The sequence below is a fragment of the Primulina eburnea genome, chromosome 11 (genome assembly GCF_022965805.1).
Source record: "Primulina eburnea isolate SZY01 chromosome 11, ASM2296580v1, whole genome shotgun sequence".
Lineage (NCBI taxonomy): Eukaryota > Viridiplantae > Streptophyta > Magnoliopsida > Lamiales > Gesneriaceae > Primulina > Primulina eburnea.
Genome location: NC_133111.1, coordinates 40,705,159 through 40,725,232, shown reverse-complemented (window position 1 = coordinate 40,725,232; position 20,074 = coordinate 40,705,159). Strand labels below are relative to the sequence as shown.

Below are 20,074 nucleotides of genomic sequence, written 5' to 3'. Positions count from 1 at the left end.
TTTTTTTTTTTTTTTTTGTAAGTTGTGTGCAAAACATATGTAAATAAATTTTTAAATTTAGTATAAAGAGACGCATTCGAATTACCAAGAACAATTTTATATATATAAAAAAAGTTAATAAATCGTAAAGAAACGTAAAAAAAATGTGATTTATGGGAAGATTATTGGATGGACATGGTTTTAAAAAATATATTTAACTCTAATTGTGTGCTAAAAAACCTTAATTATCTTCCAATATCACGAGTGTGGAAAAAAACATTTCACCCCGGATGGAGTTTTACATATTTAATATATATAGGACATAATAATATAATATACAAAGCAATCAAACTTGAAATTTGACTCAAGATATAGGCCCTACACTCATTCACTTTCGTAATAAAACCATATATAAAATTCTAACTTGCAAAATGATATATGATTGATCTTGATTGTTTAAATGATAATTTATTTACTAGATATAATTAAATATTTAAGTTGACTTATATTCTATATCTTAATAAATTTGTTTAATATTTTGCATGCAATATATTGACAAAGATATATGTTTTGTCTTCGGAACATCTTAAAAACATTGAATTTTTCTCGTTTGCGTTTTAAATTATTCTTAAAATTTTACATTAAACCAATCATTTAATGCATGTCGAGTTTTAGCATGCATGCATGCAAAAACTCGGTGTCAATTTAATTTCATAATTTATAAGGTGAATAAATAATTAGTCAACCACATTGTATATATAGTGGTGGCGCACACGACCACGATAATTATTTTTGTATTTGTATAAATATAATTGAAGTTGATTCTCATGTGAATTTGGATCTTGACTTGGCCAATTAAAAATTTTCCATCAATTATATACCAAATCGTGCACACGTATTTTCTGTACATATAACCAATATGTTCAAAAATAATTACTCAAATAGACAAATTGTTTAAGAATATATTTGGAATATTGAATAATTTAATTTAAAACTATTTCAAATTACTATTCAAATCATATTCTTCCATTCACATGCAATAAAAATGTTAAATGTAACATTTTATAGCGTGCATGCTTGATAGATATATATATATATATATATATATATATATATATATATATATATATATATATATATATATATATATAAGGCAAATACTTGTGTAAGACAGTTTCACGGGTCATATTTGTGAGACAGATATCTTATTTGGGTCATCCATGAAAAAATATTATTTTTATGTTAAGAGTACTACTTTTTCTTGTAAATATTAGTAGAGTTGAATCGTCTCACAGAATAAGATCCGTGAGACGGTTTCACATGAGACTCACTCAAAATCTAAATAAGATTTTTTGATATAGGAAATTTAATATTTTTATTATCTATAATTTTTTCTAGTTCAAAATAATAACCTATATTGATACCATTATATATATTATATTAGATCTCTATGTTGGGTAGATGCCCGACTTCTCCTACATACAAGCTAGGCCACTAATTATAATATGACAGGTGTTTCAATATAATTATTTTATAATAGAAAGCTAAAAATAATTTTTTAAAAAAATTAATAAAATAAAAAGTTCATAATTTCATTGAGCAATTATATATAAAGTCGGCAAGACATGATCCCAAGTTGCACACGTGCAAAGTGTAAATGCTAGCAAATAAAATTACAAACAATTATTTTAAAAAACACTATAGACAAACTAATTTAATAATACACATAAGTCTACATATTTTTTTTAAAATTTATTTTTAGTGTTGAGAATGTGTGGCCTACTTGGGAATTAGCGTGGAGAAAACAGCGATGTGCTAAATTTCAACTTTCATAAACTAACGGGACGGACCAATAAATTGTCAATTCAACTCACTTATTTTTATGAGATGGAGTGTGTCGGCTAACCTAGCCAGTTTTATGTCAAATTTAGATGGACGGATCGTAAAATTTTCAACTCAACTAACTTATTTTATATTGTGGTGCGTACGGTAACGAGGAACTTAGCTGGTTCATTTTAACATCTTTAAATATAAATAGTTGCTAAAATATTGAAACATCCTACATACGTTTTTTGGATCAAATAATTTGTACATGGTGAATTTCTAGGGATGTAAACAAATCAAACCGTTCGCGAGCTATTCGGAGCTCGGCTCGATAAAAAGCTTGTTTGAGTTCGTTTGTTAATCATATCAAACCAAGCTCAAGTTCGATTTTGAGCTCGACAACTTAATCAAACCAAGCTCAATTAGCCTAAGCGTATTCGGCTCGTGAGCTCTCAAAAATGTTCGTTAATAGGCTCGCGAGCTCCAACTCGGCTCGTTTAGATGACTCGTAAGATCGAGCTTTACTCATTTATTGAGTTGACAAATAAAAATATTAGTACTAATAAAAGTTAAACTTTTATGTCTAATATGAAATTAGTTCATAGATATATTTAACTTTAATAAGCTCGAATCAAGCTCAAATTCGAGCTCAATTGTATGTTTTACGAGCTCGAAAACGAGCCGAGCTCAAGTCAGGCTTGTTAAATATGATAAACGAGCTATTAATAAACCAAACTCGAGCCCGGCTTGATTAACACGATAAACGAGTTTTTAACAAGCTTATTAATTTCAAGACAAGTCGAATTCTAGCCTGATGATAAAAGCTCGAATAAAGCTCGAGCTGGAGCTCGAGCTCTATCAATTTTAAACGAGCCAAACTCAAGCGAGATTATAAAATCTCGAATCAAGCTCGAGCTCTTGAACTAATCTTAAATGAGCCAAGCTCAAGCCTGATACTGTTCGGCTTTGTGAGAACCCAAATTTTTGGGCACATAATTAATCAAATATAGACATGTATAAGAATTTATTTTCGAGTTATAATAAATTTGAAAATATAAATAATACATGGAAATCGAAATCCAGTGCAAGATACACAGTAAATTAATGCTGGATATCCACTTAATTGGAAATATTATATTGTATATAAGGAAGTTTTCTCAATAAGGAAGCTAGCAAATTTGCAATACAGTCCAGATACGTCACGAACATGTACAAGAAAGCAGTCTATGTTCATCCGAGAGAGATTAGTGCAATCACCCATTTGATTAGCCATCAGCGTCATTCGTGGAGCGACTTCAGAGCTTACCTTGTAAGCTGATTTTCCGTGCCTATAAATAGGAGGACTCTTCATTCAGAACTTGCACCCCCAAATCTCGAAATCCTCTCTAGCATCACCGTATTTTCGAAGCTTTCATTCTCAAGTAGCGAAGCTCTGCCGCAATCTCACCATTCATGTTTCCTTGAGCAGTCAGAATACAGTAAGTGGGCTTTTGATATATGTATTCCTTCGTAAGCGGATTTTTGATATTATTATATAAAATTGCACACTTATGTTTATTTTAAGTGGCTCTCGATATTTATATTCTTTTGATAAATACGGTTCACTTGTTTAATTATTTTTAAAGTGGACTTTTGAATATATATGTATTATTATATAAAAGATTTGGCACACTTATTTTCTTTTTAAGTGAGAATGATATATTTCGAAAACAAATTAAATATGACTTTGAAAATTCGATCGGCATGATATATTCATTTCCTTTTGGTATGAAATCCCCTGAATTATTCGTTTTTCGATATCAGTTATAATATTTGAAAGCATGTTGAATTATTTGAAATGCACTGTAATGATTTGATTTAGAAATGGTAAAGGAAATTCCGAACTTTGATATGCTTTGTTTAGGCCCTGATGCGGTGGGTTATAATAACCGTTCCTTTGGCCTCGCCCCTTAGAGGAGTAACATATAGGGGACTGATCAGTAAAACCATAGAAAATGAGATGATTTTCAGTGCTATATTCGTATTTGTGTTAGTATTTGATTCAACATGCTTAATATTGAAATTTCGATAATTTATTCGTAAGTATATCCTTGATATTTGTTATGCACGATCGGCTCCCATTTACTGAGTATTTCCCAAAATACTCACCCCTTACATTCCCACCCAGATAAGAATGAGAATCAAATTGAGGATGAGGAGCAAGACTACTTTTGGGGATGGTGATGAAGCAGTCTAATTCGGGACCGGTCGATTATTCTGTCTTATGATTTTAGTATCGTGTATTTACGCTTCCGCATGTTTCTATTTCTTTTGAGTTGTAAAGACAGTGAACTTTTGGGAAATTTATGATAATAAACTTGTTTTGGTTTATACTGTGCTACGAGGCTTGTTGTTTTCAATTGTGTGGTTGTAAAACAACGCCGGTGTCGACTAACCCCGGTCTCGGGGCGTGACAGGCTTGGTTTGGATCGTTTACATCCCTATAAATTTCACATGTTCTTAGGCGTAGTATAAAGATGATAATTAGTTATATGGGTGGAATTCAAACGGATGTGAGGCCCATAGGGTGAAATTTAAAGTATTTCTTTTTCGGTCTTTAAAAATGGGAGTGTGAATTTGGTTGGATTGGGTCAGGTTGAGTTATAGTACTATTCAAAAATCTCAACCCGAACCCGAGCCAACCTGAAAACTCTCAACCCGAACTTGAACCTGAATCAACCCGATCAACCCTTCAACCCGTATAACCCGATTTTGAAATTTTCAAAGAAAGTTAAATAAAATTCAAATAATAATACTAATAATATTTAAATTTAAACACATATTAACAAAATCTTCCTCATATATATAATTTAAATTTGAAAGTCTAATCGTAGAAAATTAAAGCATATTTACCAAATCAAATAAACAATTATTTAAAAAATAAAAAATAGTCAAAATAAATATTAAATTATAAAAAATTATGATATAAATATACAATAAATATTTTTTCAGAAATAAAATATATAAAAAAAATGTAGGCAATATTTATTAATTATATATATTTTATAAAAAATTAAATTTTCGGGTCAACCTGAACCCAACCCAACCTAACCCGATCATTTTTTTTGAGTCAGCTATCGGTCCAACCCGATCTGACCCGAATCTGAAAACCTCAAATGTCACGCCCCGAGACCGAGGTTAGTCGACACCGGCGTTGTTCAACAATCACATAATCGTCAAACAACAAGCCTCGTAGTTCAGTATAAACCAAAACCAGTCTATTTCATAAATAACTCAAAATAATCTTGTCTTACAATGATAAATTCCAAGACGAAATGAAATGTGCGGAAGCAGTGTACAACTTGAATCGAAACTTAGGAAGAACATAAGCGAGAAATCTTCATATCTCGAAACTTCATCACCAACTCCAAAGCATGTCTTATTTCATCCTCGTCTACTTGATCTGCATTCTTATCTGGGGAGGAATGTAAGGGGTGAGTGTTTGGGAAACACTCAGCAAGTGGGGGCCGATCGATTACCACAAATACATATAAATATAATTTAAAACCCATATTGCAAACTGATTTTTCAAAACATAGTATCTTATATCAGATCAGAATCGGAATCGAAGTGCGAAACAGAGATTATCAGACAATTCAGAACAGAACGAATCAGAGCAAACGAAAACACTGTTATTCATCTCGTTTTCCATGGTCAAATTGTCCCCAATATGTTAGTCCTCTAAGGGTGAGGCCAAAACACAGTTTTATACCCACTGATGGGGGCCGAAACACAGTTTTATACCCACTGATGAGGGCCGAAACACAGTTTTATACCCACTGATGGGGGCCATATATAATTTACAATCGTCGTTCCATATCTCACTCGAATCATAACAGTGCACCACAGAATCAGGTATATCAAACAACATTTATCGCAATTTTTGAAAGAACTCATCAGAATCAAAGAACATCGGAAATAGAAGAAGATATCGTACATCGATCGAGATTTTATAAAATATATAATAGCATTTTCCAAAAATGATTTGACACACATAGACGCATGTCATGAAATACTTATACAAAGTTTAAGTTACAAAGAAATACATAGCAAAAGCCCACTTACTTGATTTCGTTTGGGTTAAGGCGCTAGAAGGACATGCTAAAAGAACTTCGTTCGAACAAGGTTGCGGTAGAGCTTCGACTAGGCTGCTGCAAATGCTAAATTTCGAATTCTTGAAGTTATGGGGAGGGAGTTTGCTTCTTATATAGGCTTGAATAATCAACTATAAAGGTAAGCCCGTATCACTCCAAGAATTTCGCTGATTGCTTAATCAACGCGATGATTGCACTTTTCTCTCCCGAATGAACGTGGCCTCTTCTTGATTAAAGATACACACCAGAGATTCATGAGTGATTTTGGTTTTCCTTAAGTGCAAATGGAGAGTGATTTTGGCTGCATTAATTTCTTCCAAGATTGGTGCACTTCCATATAGTGATAAATGGTCATTAATGAAGGGACAATGATTATTCGAATTTTCATGATTATGATTGTATGGAACTAAAAAATGTTGTGTCAAAAATGATCTGAAATTTCCTATGACATATATAGATTTTCTCGTTGCAAAATTTCGGGTTTTCACATCCCTCCCTCCTTATTAGAAGTTTCGTCCTCGAAACTTGAGTTAACTCGATGATTGATAAATTCGAAATTTAAATCAATGTTGAATAATCTATGGTTCGAGTTCAATTGATTCAAGGAAAATTTAAACTTGAATTCTATAATACGAATACGATCGGTTTCAAAACACAAGTAGTGAGATGTAAAAAGAAATAATATGGACAAGAGTGTCCTTATTCCAAAATACTTATGGGATCTTAATCTAATCAATAATGTTTCCGTCTCCTAACTCCTCGTTATCGTCTTCTCCTTGTGCATTTAGTGGTTGTTGCATATGCTCGAGTGCAATTTGTTGGTTGGCGATTTCTACACTCAAGTTTTGGTTGTTGAGCTCAAGTTGTTGCACATAGTTTTCCATTTCCAGACGATAGGCATTGAACTCCTGTTCAAGTTGGTCACAAAACCATTTCTTAGCGTGATAGTGGTTGCACCAAGCTTCGGAGGTGGCAAACATTTGTTGACCATATTTTTGCGACTCTTGCAACTCCTCTTTGTAATCTTTGAGTTGCTTCTCCGCAAATTTCTTGTCGAAAGTGAGTTGTCTCACTTCTACTTGAAGGTGATCCCTAGCTTTCTTCAACTCCTCTTTGTCATAAAGTAAACCCGTAATGGTACTCCTAAGTTGCTCGATTTCGAGCTCGAGTTCCCTAACGGTCTTGGCTTGCGTCGTCATTTGCGAACACGAAATTGAGAATCTTGCTTCAAGGGGGGCACGAAAGTATGAGGGGATTGTGATTTTTGTGTGTGTTTGAGTGACATCCTTCATTTATATAATTACTTTCGGTGAGATGCATGGTAACAAAAATTTTGGCCATTAATTCATTTAATTGTTATAATTTGTACTAATTGAGTGCTAAATTTTGGGTCAATGTTTCTAAATTTAAACAATAAGAAGCCTTAAATCACAAGTTAATTGTGGGTCACGATTTTTTTGGGAAATAAGGCTACGGTGGATTCAAATTTATTTATCTTTTATTTATTTATTATTATTATTATTTTTATCAAACAGAACTTTAATAATAGTTTAGGACCATTTTTAAACAAATGAAAATTTTGTTATTTGACATTAAAAATAGAATTGGGAATGATGTTTCAAATCAAGACCATATATTTTCAAGTCAAGAAATTTATATGTTCACATATATTTGCTTAAAATCCTAAATATAAATTTTTTTTTTTACTCTATTTAGTCATGAGTATCACCTCCACACTTAAAAGTCAATCTAACTTAAACCCAAAAATTAGGACTTAAAACTTTCTATCGATGATTTAATATAGATACTAGTCCCAAAATTAATCTACTTAAATCCAAAAATTAAAATATCAAATTTTCTATTGACCAATTAATATAAAGACTAGTCCCAAATCGACTTCATATAAATCTCAAAAATCATATCTTAATTTTTTTTTTTCTGATCATGCGATGTAGAACTAGTTGTCAATCATTATTATTTTGTATTCGGACACTTGCACTAATATAAAATTCTTAAAAGTCAAACTACGACCCAATACTGTCAAATTAACTTAAATCTCAATAATAATCTCCTAGAAGGTTGAAATTCCAATCGTCCGATTTACATAAACACTATTTCACAATTTTTTTTTGAAACATGCATATGCATATGGATAACAAATTTTCGGTGAAGAATCGATAGAATATTCAAAAGAAAAGTCAGAATAGTTTTATATGAATAATTCATGAGGATCAAGGAACGATTGTCAAATTTGGATTTCAATTTTCTACGCAAAGTTATAAGTTCTACGAGAATTTCAAAATTGGCAAAAACTGAGCATTGTGACGAGGGGCGTATGAAGCCATTTCCTGAAAAACACTGGAAGGCTTACAAAATGATAAGGTCATCAAACAGTAAATTTTAGAGTCATCTCGTTCGAGTTTTGATTCAGAAAGGGTTCAAAGATGGAAAATTCGATAACTGACGTATGATTTGAAGATTATACGTCGAGAGAAATAATTAATGGAATTGAAATCTTGAGTTTCCTATGGGAAGTCACAAATTTCGAATCAAAATTGGGGTGGATATGAATGACTAAGTTTTTACCAAAATCTAACTTCGTCAAATTTTGTCTATCGAAATCCCCAGCCGGATTATGAACCTGGCGGCTCTGATACCACTTAAATGTCACGCCCCGAGACCGGGGTTAGTCGACACCGGCGTTGTTTTACAACCACACAATTGAAAACAACAAGCCTCGTAGCACAGTATAAACCAAAACCAGTTTATTATCATAAATTTCCCAAAAGTTCACTGTCTTTACAACTCAAAAGAAATAGAAACATGCGGAAGCGTAAATACACGATACTAAAATCATAAGACATAATAATCGACCGGTCCCGAATTAGACTGCTTCATCACCATCCCCAAAAGTAGTCTTGCTCCTCATCCTCAATTTGATTCTCATTCTTATCTGGGTGGGAATGTAAGGGGTGAGTATTTTGGGAAATACTCAGTAAATGGGGGCCGATCGTGCATAACAAATATCAAGGATATACTTACGAATAAATTATCGAAATTTCAATATTAAGCATGTTGAATCAAATACTAACACAAATACGAATATAGCACTGAAAATCATCTCATTTTCTATGGTTTTACTGATCAGTCCCCTATATGTTACTCCTCTAAGGGGCGAGGCCAAAGGAACGGTTATTATAACCCACCGCATCAGGGCCTAAACAAAGCATATCAAAGTTCGGAATTTCCTTTACCATTTCTAAATCAAATCATTACAGTGCATTTCAAATAATTCAACATGCTTTCAAATATTATAACTGATATCGAAAAACGAATAATTCAGGGGATTTCATACCAAAAGGAAATGAATATATCATGCCGATCGAATTTTCAAAGTCATATTTAATTTGTTTTCGAAATATATCATGCTCACTTAAAAAGAAAATAAGTGTGCCAAATCTTTTATATAATAATACATATATATTCAAAAGTCCACTTTAAAAATAATTAAACAAGTGAACCGTATTTATCAAAAGAATATAAATATCGAGAGCCACTTAAAATAAACATAAGTGTGCAATTTTATATAATAATATCAAAAATCCGCTTACGAAGGAATACATATATCAAAAGCCCACTTACTGTATTCTGACTGCTCAAGGAAACATGAATGGTGAGATTGCGGCAGAGCTTCGCTACTTGAGAATGAAAGCTTCGAAAATACGGTTATGCTAGAGAGGATTTCGAGATTTGGGAGTGCAAGTTCTGAATGAAGAGTCCTCCTATTTATAGGCACGGAAAATCAGCTTACAAGGTAAGCTCTGAAGTCGCTCCACGAATGACGCTGATGGCTAATCAAATGGGTGATTGCACTAATCTCTCTCGGATGAACATAGACTGCTTTCTTGTACAGGTTCGTGACGTATCTGGACTGTATTGCAAATTTGCTAGCTTCCTTATTGAGAAAACTTCCTTATATACAATATAATATTTCCAATTAAGTGGATATCCAGCATTAATTTACTGTGTATCTTGCACTGGATTTCGATTTCCATGTATTATTTATATTTTCAAATTTATTATAACTCGAAAATAAATTCTTATACATGTCTATATTTGATTAATTATGTGCCCAAAAATTTGGGTTCTCACATCCCTCCCTTCTTATTAGAAGTTTCGTCCTCGAAACTTGAGTCGGTTTGACTTTCAAAAAGGTAAGGATATTGCTTGCGCATTTTCTCTTCAAACTCCCAAGTAGTTTTCTCGTTCTGTGTGTTTTGACTATTGCACCTTGACGTAGGGGATGATACGTCGTCTTAGTACTTGGTCCTTGGTGTCCACAATATGAATAGAGACATCTTCATATTTCAGCTCTTCTCCCATGTTACCTTTGATCATTAGCGGTTCAATATCCATAACATGGCTTTGGTTAGAGGTGTATTTCCTTAGTTTGGACTTGTGAAATATATTGTGGATTCTAGATATATCTGATGGCAATGCTATTCTGTAAGACAATGTGCCAATCTCTCCAGAATTTTGAATAGTACTGCGTACCGAGGTTTCACTTTTTCAGCTTTACTGAATCTAATGATTCCCTTATATAAGCTTTTTCACCCAATGTGAATTCCATTGGTCTCCTTTTAAGATCAGACTAACTCTTTTGCTGGTCTTATGCAACCTTGTGTCTATCTTTGATGATGACCATTTTTTTCATTGTCTCTTGGATTAGTTCTAGCCTAGTTATGACTGTCTCCTCTATTTCTTCCATGCACAGTGATGAACGACACTTTACTTGTTGGCATACTTGTCACTTAGATATAAACTCGGTGACATCTCTTTTCATTATGCTTCACTAGAAACTTACTTTCAAATCCCTGTACATCTTTGTACTACCTGGGTGGGCCGGGAATATTGACTTATGTGCCTCTTACATCACTTCTTATCGAAGATTGTTGATATCTGGCACACATAATCGTCCTCTCATCCCTAGGATTCCGTCTGGGTCCACTTGAAAATCTGATGACTTTATTTTCTTGGCTTGTTCTTTGAACTTCTCTAGTGTCGTGTCTCGACTCTGATTTAACTTGACTGCTTCCCGAAGGCATGGTTGCGCGGAGAATGATGTTATGTTATCTTACCCATGTTTGAATCAAAGGATCGGCTACCTTATTTGCTTTGTTGGCGTGGTAGCTTATTGTCAAGTCACAGTCTTTGAGTAACTCTATCAACCGTCTTTGTCTCATTTTTAATTCTTTTTGAATGAACAAATATTTGAGACTTGGTGGTCAGTGAGTGAATATTTCACACTTGACATCGTAGAGATAGTGTCTCCAAATTTTCAAAGCAAAGATCACTGCTGCCAACTCGAGATCGTGAGTATGGTAGTTTTGCTCCTGTGGATTTAGTTGACTAGCCTCTCTTCCATGAGTATGCCTCTGATATCTTCCTTTGATCCTTGTCCTCAGTAGATAATACCAACATTGGTGTAGATGCTAGCTTCTCCTTTAATGTTTGAAAGCTCTTTAACATCTCTCTCTTCAGTTGAATTCATAGTTCTTTTGTGCGAGTCTCGTCAGTGATACGACTAATGAAGAGAAGCCCTCGACGAATTTCCGCTAATAGCCTGGTAATCTAAAGAAGCCTCTAATTTCGGTTCCATTCTTATGTTTCGGCTAATCTAGATTTGCCTCTAATTTCTTAGTTCCACTGATATTCCTGATTTCGATCTCACATGACCTTATTCTGAATGCTGACATTGGGGTGTCTTCTGCTCTGACCTTTAGCTGATGATAGCATGTCCTCGGGTCAAGTTTAGAGAAGATTGTAACTCCTTTACGTTGATCGACAAGACCGTATATTATTGGAAGAAGATACTTATTCCTGATTGTGATCTTATAGAGTTCTCTATATTCTATACACAATCTCATACTTTCATCTTTCTTCCATACAAATAGGACTGCAGCTCCCCAATGAGATGCACTTGACATAATATGCTTTTTGTTTAACAACTCTTAGACTTGTTCTTTTAGCTCCTTGAGTTCATCTGGAGCCATTCGGTACAGTGCATTGGAGATTGGTGCATCATCAAGTACCGAATTTACTCGAAATCTACTTCACCATCCAAGACCATTCCAAGAAGCCTTTCTGGAAAAACGCCCGAAAATTTTCGTATTACTAGAATATTTTCCAACTTCAGCTCATCTACTCTTGCACTTTGTTTACCATTGCTAGGTAAATTTTTTTCGCCCGATATTATGGCTTTCCAAGTCTGGGAAACAGAAAAAAATGTATTTCTGTTCCTTGGCGTTGCCATGGTACCTGATTTCTTCTTGGTTCGGGGTTCAGAGTTTGACATTCTTACTCTGGCAATCTACTATTGCATGGCTCTTAGATAATAAGTTCATCATTAAGATGGCGTCGAAATCTATCGAAGTGAGTTGAATCAAGTCGGCACTCAATATATGCGATTGATGCTTATTTAATCTTATCTTGAAATTATCCCGATTACTATCACAAAAATTAAAACCCATATAGAATATTGAAACTTAACTCAATATCGATCTATAGCTTAAAATCCGAAATTATAACATAGTCGTTACCTCAAATAATTATTCTTTTACTAAATCTTACTTTTATCAAGATCATGAGCCTATCACACTCTAATACAAAGGAGTTCATTAAATGTCATTCCCTTTGAATCATTCTTAGTACCATAAAAGTCAAAACTTATTGTACTATACTTTCCTTGATACCCATCAATATCTCATAACTTATTTTATTTACGTAAGGTCATAGCCTACTTTTTATCCCAAAATAATATAAATTCTTTAACCTGGAGATATTGTCTCACAAGATATTCCAAGGTTGAAGGTCCTACATATTTAAAGTTAGCGCTTAACATTCTTAATAACCCAAACTTAATACCCACACAGTTAATTGTTACTACAAAATCAACTTATCTATTGGAATACCCAAAACTTGTGATATAGTTTTTATATCATCTTTTCTGATAATAGTTTCCATAAATAACTTATCATCCCCGAGTCAAATCTTTTATCTTAAATTAGAAATTTCAGTCAACTTATCTCTTATAGGTATATTCCCAAAAATAAATACAAATACTAATTGTTCTCATAATACAATTCCATAAAATTTCGACAAGTAGTTCAAGAAACACGTTGAACGGGATTTTTCGAGAAATTTTCCAAAAGTAGAAAGTTTGGACGTTGACCCATGGATAAAAATAATACGTTGAGAGGAATCTAGAACAGTTGACGGAATTAAATTCTGAGTTTTCTACGAAAAGTTATGAGTTCTACGAAACTTTCCTAAAATAACAAAAACGCAATTTCGAATATCTAAATAAAGGAATTTCGTGTTTTCAGACTATGCCTCGCAACAAGTTGTGATATTACTCGTTGGTCGTTCCGAATGGGACTGCATTGGCCGATTTTTAAATTTCCACCGATTTTTTTTTTTCCGAATAATTTTCTTCCCCAACCGGATTATGAACCTGGCGGCTCTGATACCACTTAAATGTCACGCCCCGAGACCGGGGTTAGTCGACACCGGCGTTGTTCAACAATCACATAATCGTCAAACAACAAGCCTCGTAGTTCAGTATAAACCAAAACCAGTCTATTTCATAAATAACTCAAAATAATCTTGTCTTACAATGATAAATTCCAAGACGAAATGAAATGTGCGGAAGCAGTGTACAACTTGAATCGAAACTTAGGAAGAACATAAGCGAGAAATCTTCATATCTCGAAACTTCATCACCAACTCCAAAGCATGTCTTATTTCATCCTCGTCTACTTGATCTGCATTCTTATCTGGGGAGGAATGTAAGGGGTGAGTGTTTGGGAAACACTCAGCAAGTGGGGGCCGATCGATTACCACAAATACATATAAATATAATTTAAAACCCATATTGCAAACTGATATTTCAAAACATAGTATCTTATATCAGATCAGAATCGGAATCGAAGTGCGAAACAGAGATTATCAGACAATTCAGAACAGAACGAATCAGAACAAACGAAAACACTGTTATTCATCTCGTTTTCCATGGTCAAATTGTCCCCAATATGTTAGTCCTCTAAGGGTGAGGCCAAAACACAGTTTTATACCCACTGATGGGGGCCGAAACACAGTTTTATACCCACTGATGAGGGCCGAAACACAGTTTTATACCCACTGATGGGGGCCATATATAATTTACAATCGTCGTTCCATATCTCACTCGAATCATAACAGTGCACCACAGAATCAGGTATATCAAACAACATTTATCGCAATTTTTGAAAGAACTCATCAGAATCAAAGAACATCGGAAATAGAAGAAGATATCGTACATCGATCGAGATTTTATAAAATATATAATAGCATTTTCCGAAAATGATTTGACACACATAGACGCATGTCATGAAATACTTATACAAAGTTTAAGTTACAAAGAAATACATAGCAAAAGCCCACTTACTTGATTTCGTTTGGGTTAAGGCGCTAGAAGGACATGCTAAAAGAACTTCGTTCGAACAAGGTTGCGGTAGAGCTTCGACTAGGCTGCTGCAAATGCTAAATTTCGAATTCTTGAAGTTATGGGGAGGGAGTTTGCTTCTTATATAGGCTTGAATAATCAACTATAAAGGTAAGCCCGTATCACTCCAAGAATTTCGCTGATTGCTTAATCAACGCGATGATTGCACTTTTCTCTCCCGAATGAACGTGGCCTCTTCTTGATTAAAGATACACACCTAGAGATTCATGAGTGATTTTGGTTTTCCTTAAGTGCAAATGGAGAGTGATTTTGGCTGCATTAATTTCTTCCAAGATTGGTGCACTTCCATATAGTGATAAATGGTCATTAATGAAGGGACAATGATTATTCGAATTTTCATGATTATGATTGTATGGAACTAAAAAATGTTGTGTCAAAAATGATCTGAAATTTCCTATGACATATATAGATTTTCTCGTTGCAAAATTTCGGGTTTTCACATCAAATCCAAACCTTATTTTTTCGGGTTGAACTGTGTCGGGTTGATGAGTCGTGTCTGATTTTGACACCCTTATTTAAAAAAACATAAATTATTATTTTAATAAATTTGTTATTTATCTTATCTATATAATTGCCTTATTACATACCCGTTATAAAATTATTAATTTTTTTTATCTTTATTTATATTTTTAAATGTATAGAGAATGCAACTTTCCAAAACTTTTGAAATTACTTAAATATGTATTTATTCTTATCTTTTTTAAAATTATAAAAAATAGAGAATTTATCACTTTAATCATAATAATGATGAGGCAAAATTTGTGTAAGACGGTCTCACGAGTCGTATGTAGTGAGACAGATCTCTTATTTGGGTCATCCATGAGAAATTATTACTTTTATGCTAAGAGTATTACTTTTTATTGTGAATATCGGTAAGTTGACCCGTCTCACAAATAACAATTAATGAGACCGTCCCACAAGAGACTTACTCGATGACGAATGATTTAAAGAATTTTAAAAATAATTAATTTAATTTTTTAAAAAAATCCTAATCCATGAATGCATGAATGGCTAGTTGTTGATGGCGATAGCTGATTAGTTAACTTTCAGCCCAATAAGGGGCCCAAATACTTTATTGGGCCATCATATTTGTTTGTGTGTACATAGTATAAAGTTTTCTTATATTACACGTTCTGCTACATTTATCGTTACAAACTATCCTATACTTTACATAAACAAGTTTTGTTTACGAAAATTATGAACTTTTTTAAAGAAAAATGTTGAGGTACACACTAAGTGTAATGTAAGAAAACTGTATCTTTTATCATAAACATGTACTATCTATCCGACATCGATTTATAAAACCTTAATGAATTAATGTTGAAGAATTTAACTATATGATATTTAATATTATGAATTATTTTTCATAATTAGTCATGCATAAATATTGTATTTCTTCTTTTTAAATCTATGCGTTTTCAATAATGATTTTTTTTAAAAATATTTATTATTTTTATAAAATATAAGTAATGAATATTTAAAATACATCATAAATAAATTATGTATATATAAATATATGAAATCTGTAAATTGACCGTGTGAGTTGATTGTGTGATCTATTACATGATAGTCGAGATATTTAAATTGGGCATAAGGTCCATAAAAAAGTTAAGGATTTTTTCATAGTGGAGAGTTGAACGGGGTACTTGTAGGGTTTTTAGGGTTGTAGATGTCCTAAAACAAAAATATATAATTTACAAGTTATATATATTTTTTAATTTACTTCTGGATTAAAATAGATTTCTTGATATCTCAACGCTTATTATTTGGATAAAAACTTGTGTGAGACAGTCACACGGGTCGTACTTTGTAAGACAGATCTCTTATTTGGGTAATTCATGAAAAATTATTTTTTTTTTATGCTAAGAGTATTATTTTTTATTGTGAATATCGATAGGATTGACACATCTCATAGATAAAAATTCGTGAGATCGTCTCACAAAAGAACTACTCTATTATTTGTATAATAATTTTTTCGATTATATATATATATATATATATATATATATATATATAGGGAATTGATACCCTGGGCGCCCTTTGTGAGCGCCCAGTGGGCGACAGCTCACATGTGCAGTTTATTTTTTTTTAAAAATTTGACGTTTCGCGACGGTTTTAAATATCCGTCGCAAATCAAGCTGACGGATTTTAACAAACCGTCGCGAAACCCACATGTGCAGTTTATTTTTTTTAAAAATTTGACGTTTTGCGACGGTTAAAAAATCCGTCGCAAAACGCGACGGATTTTAACAAACCGTCGCAAAACGTCAAATTTTTTTTATAAAAAGAAAAGAGGGGACAGAGGGGCGTTCCCAAATTTCGTGTCCCACCTTCGCCCAACAGCCCACAAATGCATTAGACAGGTGGAAATTAGAAATAATTTACTACGCGACACAAACATGATGTTTTACGTCGACCACAGCGGGTTTTTATACATGTTCCATAAGTCATATGAAAGAGAACGATACAACAATATGGCAGCAGGAAAATTAAAACACCAAGATTTCTTGACAGAGAATGGTTATCATATTGAATTTGAAAATTCTACAATGCTAATTCTTGAATTAAGCAGAGGATCCTTCTCATGGTGACAGAAACCTCAAAGCTCGATGTTTCATCCACGACAGAGGTTTGATAAAGCACTATAAAATGGTTACCCCATCGCACATATTCAACTTGATAAAATAATAACCTTTATCAAATCCAGTTGTTAGAACCTGTAAAATTCAAAACAGTTATGAATAAAAAAAATATTGATGATTAACAACATATATTTAGAGATTTAAATTACCATCTATCGATCCAAAATCTTCGTCATCTGAGCTTTCTTCTTCGTTTTTATTATTAATAGTTGACCTGAAGAACGTTGAGTATGCCACCATATATTAATTTTGATGATTAACCAAATATATACAAAAATACTAAAAATTTACATTGTTGATAAACACATACCTGTCTTGCAAATTTGGACAGTTACGCTTGTCATGCTGCACACCTCGGCGTCCACACCCACGACATTTTCTTCCCTGTGTGGTTGCCTTCTCCTTTGATGACTTTAATCTCTTCCCACATCCCTTTGTTCTAATTTTTTGATGATCAACGATATCAACAGCCCTATCTGTGGCTCTTCTACATTGACTTCCACCGCTTACTGTTGTAGTCATATTCAAATCTTTCATTTTGTTGCCAATATAATCAAACTGTGCATTCAAGAAATTTGTTCCCTCAACAGTCAATGATGCAATATCAACTAATGCAGAAGCTTTATAGGATAACCTCAAATGTCTTGACATCAAACATCTTTCTGGAGCTTCAACCACATTTGGCTCATCTGTAGGAAAAAATTCTACATTCTTTGCTGCTTGCGTCCAACGTTTCAGTATATATTTATCAGGCAAATGAAAGACTTGGTTTATACGAAAAAATGCTAACATATGCCTGCATGGAATGCCCTCAAACTGAAATTTCATACAACTGCACAATATATCATCCCCTTGTATGACATGTGTAAGCACTCTTGGTTTCGAAGAAGAAGAAGCTTGAAAATTCATTACCTTGTAAATCCCAAACTCATTTCCCACAGATTCTGTTTGCACGTAATAACCATGACTCTGACTCATTTCTTCTAGAAACTCCAACCATTTCTTTTTCGTGTAAACCGTCACCATCTGAGATTCCATTGGCCATTTGGACTGTAGCTTGGGACGCTCATTCATATCGACATGATCTGCAACTAACTCATTGTGTCTTTGGTGCCGGAGTGCCTTATTGAAACGAATGATAAAATCCATCAATGAGTTCTTGCTAGATATATATCTCTTGAAAAAAGCATGTGAACTTTCGGACCGCTGACTACTTGACATACCCGCAGAAAATACATGATTAAAATATGCTGGCACCCATTTATGTCGCAAATCAAACATCAACGACAGCCAATCATGTTGTTCCAAGTTAGCATTAGACATAGCAGCTTCCCAGGAACTCTCAAATTCCTCATCTGTGGAGGAATGTAGAATGGCATTCCTTATGCTTTCGTAGTGATCACGGAAAGTCATTGGGTTTAATTTCTCAGAGAATTTGTTCAGTATATGCCACAAACAATATCGATGTGTTGTTCGAGGAAAAACTTGTGATATGGCTTTCGTCAGAGCCGGATCTTGGTCAGTGATAATCAAGTTTGGGGCACCTTGACACATGGCTTCTAGGAATTTATTAAGCAACCAAACAAAAGAATCTGTTTTTTCGTCACTCAACAATCCACAACCAAAAAGAATGGTCTGATGATGATGATTAACTCCTACAAATGGTGCGAAAATCATCCCATATTTGTTGGTGTTGTATGTAGTATCAAACACAACCACGTCACCAAAAGCAGTGTATGCCCTTCTTGACACATGATCAGTCCAAAAACACCTGGTAAATCTGTTGTCCGAGTCAGTCTCATAATCAAAAAAGAACAATGAATTCTTCTCTTTCTCAGATTCGAAGAAATCGACCAATGTTTCTGCATCAATACCCTTATGCTCATCCCTAACACTTTGCTCGTAGTTTCTGATATCTCTTTCTATGAAACCTACATGTTCAGGCCCACCAGACTCTATCTCAAATAATCTCATTTGTTGACAAGTTGGCACATTAGCTTCTGCAAATTGTTGACTCAACATTTTTTTTGATGCAGAAATACCGCGATGCGAGCGTAACAAATGCACCTTCGACGGAGTCGATAATGAATGATTATGACTTTCAACGAAAGTACTGACAACCCAACCCGGACCTGTTTGTTCCTTGACAACTGAAATCTTGGACAAACATCCGGTTCTAGTCTCACCACGGGCTCTTTCTTTTCTTGGTTGATCTTTTTTTGTCTGTTTGCTCCATCGAATATCATCTGTATGCCCTTCTTTAAAGCATACAAATTTCTTCCATACAATTTCGTTTGTTTTCTTACTTTTCTTGCTATTACTCATTCTCGCGCTAAAACCGGATTCTCGGGCATATTGGTTGTAGAATGAGAATGCATCCTCTAACGAATCAAATCTCATACCAATCTGGGGTTTCTGATCATCACCGACTTGGGGGATGTACGATTGTTCATCTCCACTATATTGATCCATTTCATCTACAGTGGCGCTAGGCAGACGTGGGGTGGTGCTCGAAAATCTTTGCGGGCGGTAAGGTGCTGGCGAGGATTGTCTGGGGATTAACCGAGCACGATTAGCGACGGTAACAATATAATCATATGAGAAACAACATCAAGTATAAAATATATTTTAACAAAACATACTAGAAATGAATAAATTTATAAATACTCCAGATACATAAATAGCTAGATCATCAACACCATTTCCTAGTGCAATTAATTAAATATGCAGACTTACACTTCACAAACATTAAAGAACATGTATGCCAATACACCGGAAACCTTCAAAATCATAAATTGGAAATTTCTTCGGAATATGAAATTTAGAACTACATCGATTTACCTTCTGATGTCGTCGGAATATTTCCCCGCACGAGAGCTCCAGAAGTTCGCTCAATCTTCTTAACGTAAAGATTTGAGCGTAGGTGGGAGAAG

General features: G+C 33.9%; 1 protein-coding gene across 1 annotated transcript; it reads right to left on the bottom strand.

The window, feature by feature from the left end:
- Nucleotides 1–17,420: 17,420 nt before the first annotated feature.
- LOC140805630 (protein FAR1-RELATED SEQUENCE 5-like) lies at nt 17,421–19,613 on the bottom strand. The gene has a single exon (XM_073161889.1). The coding sequence runs from the start codon at nt 19,611–19,613 to the stop codon at nt 17,421–17,423; it is 2,193 nt and encodes a 730-aa protein (XP_073017990.1).
- Nucleotides 19,614–20,074: the final 461 nt, after the last annotated feature.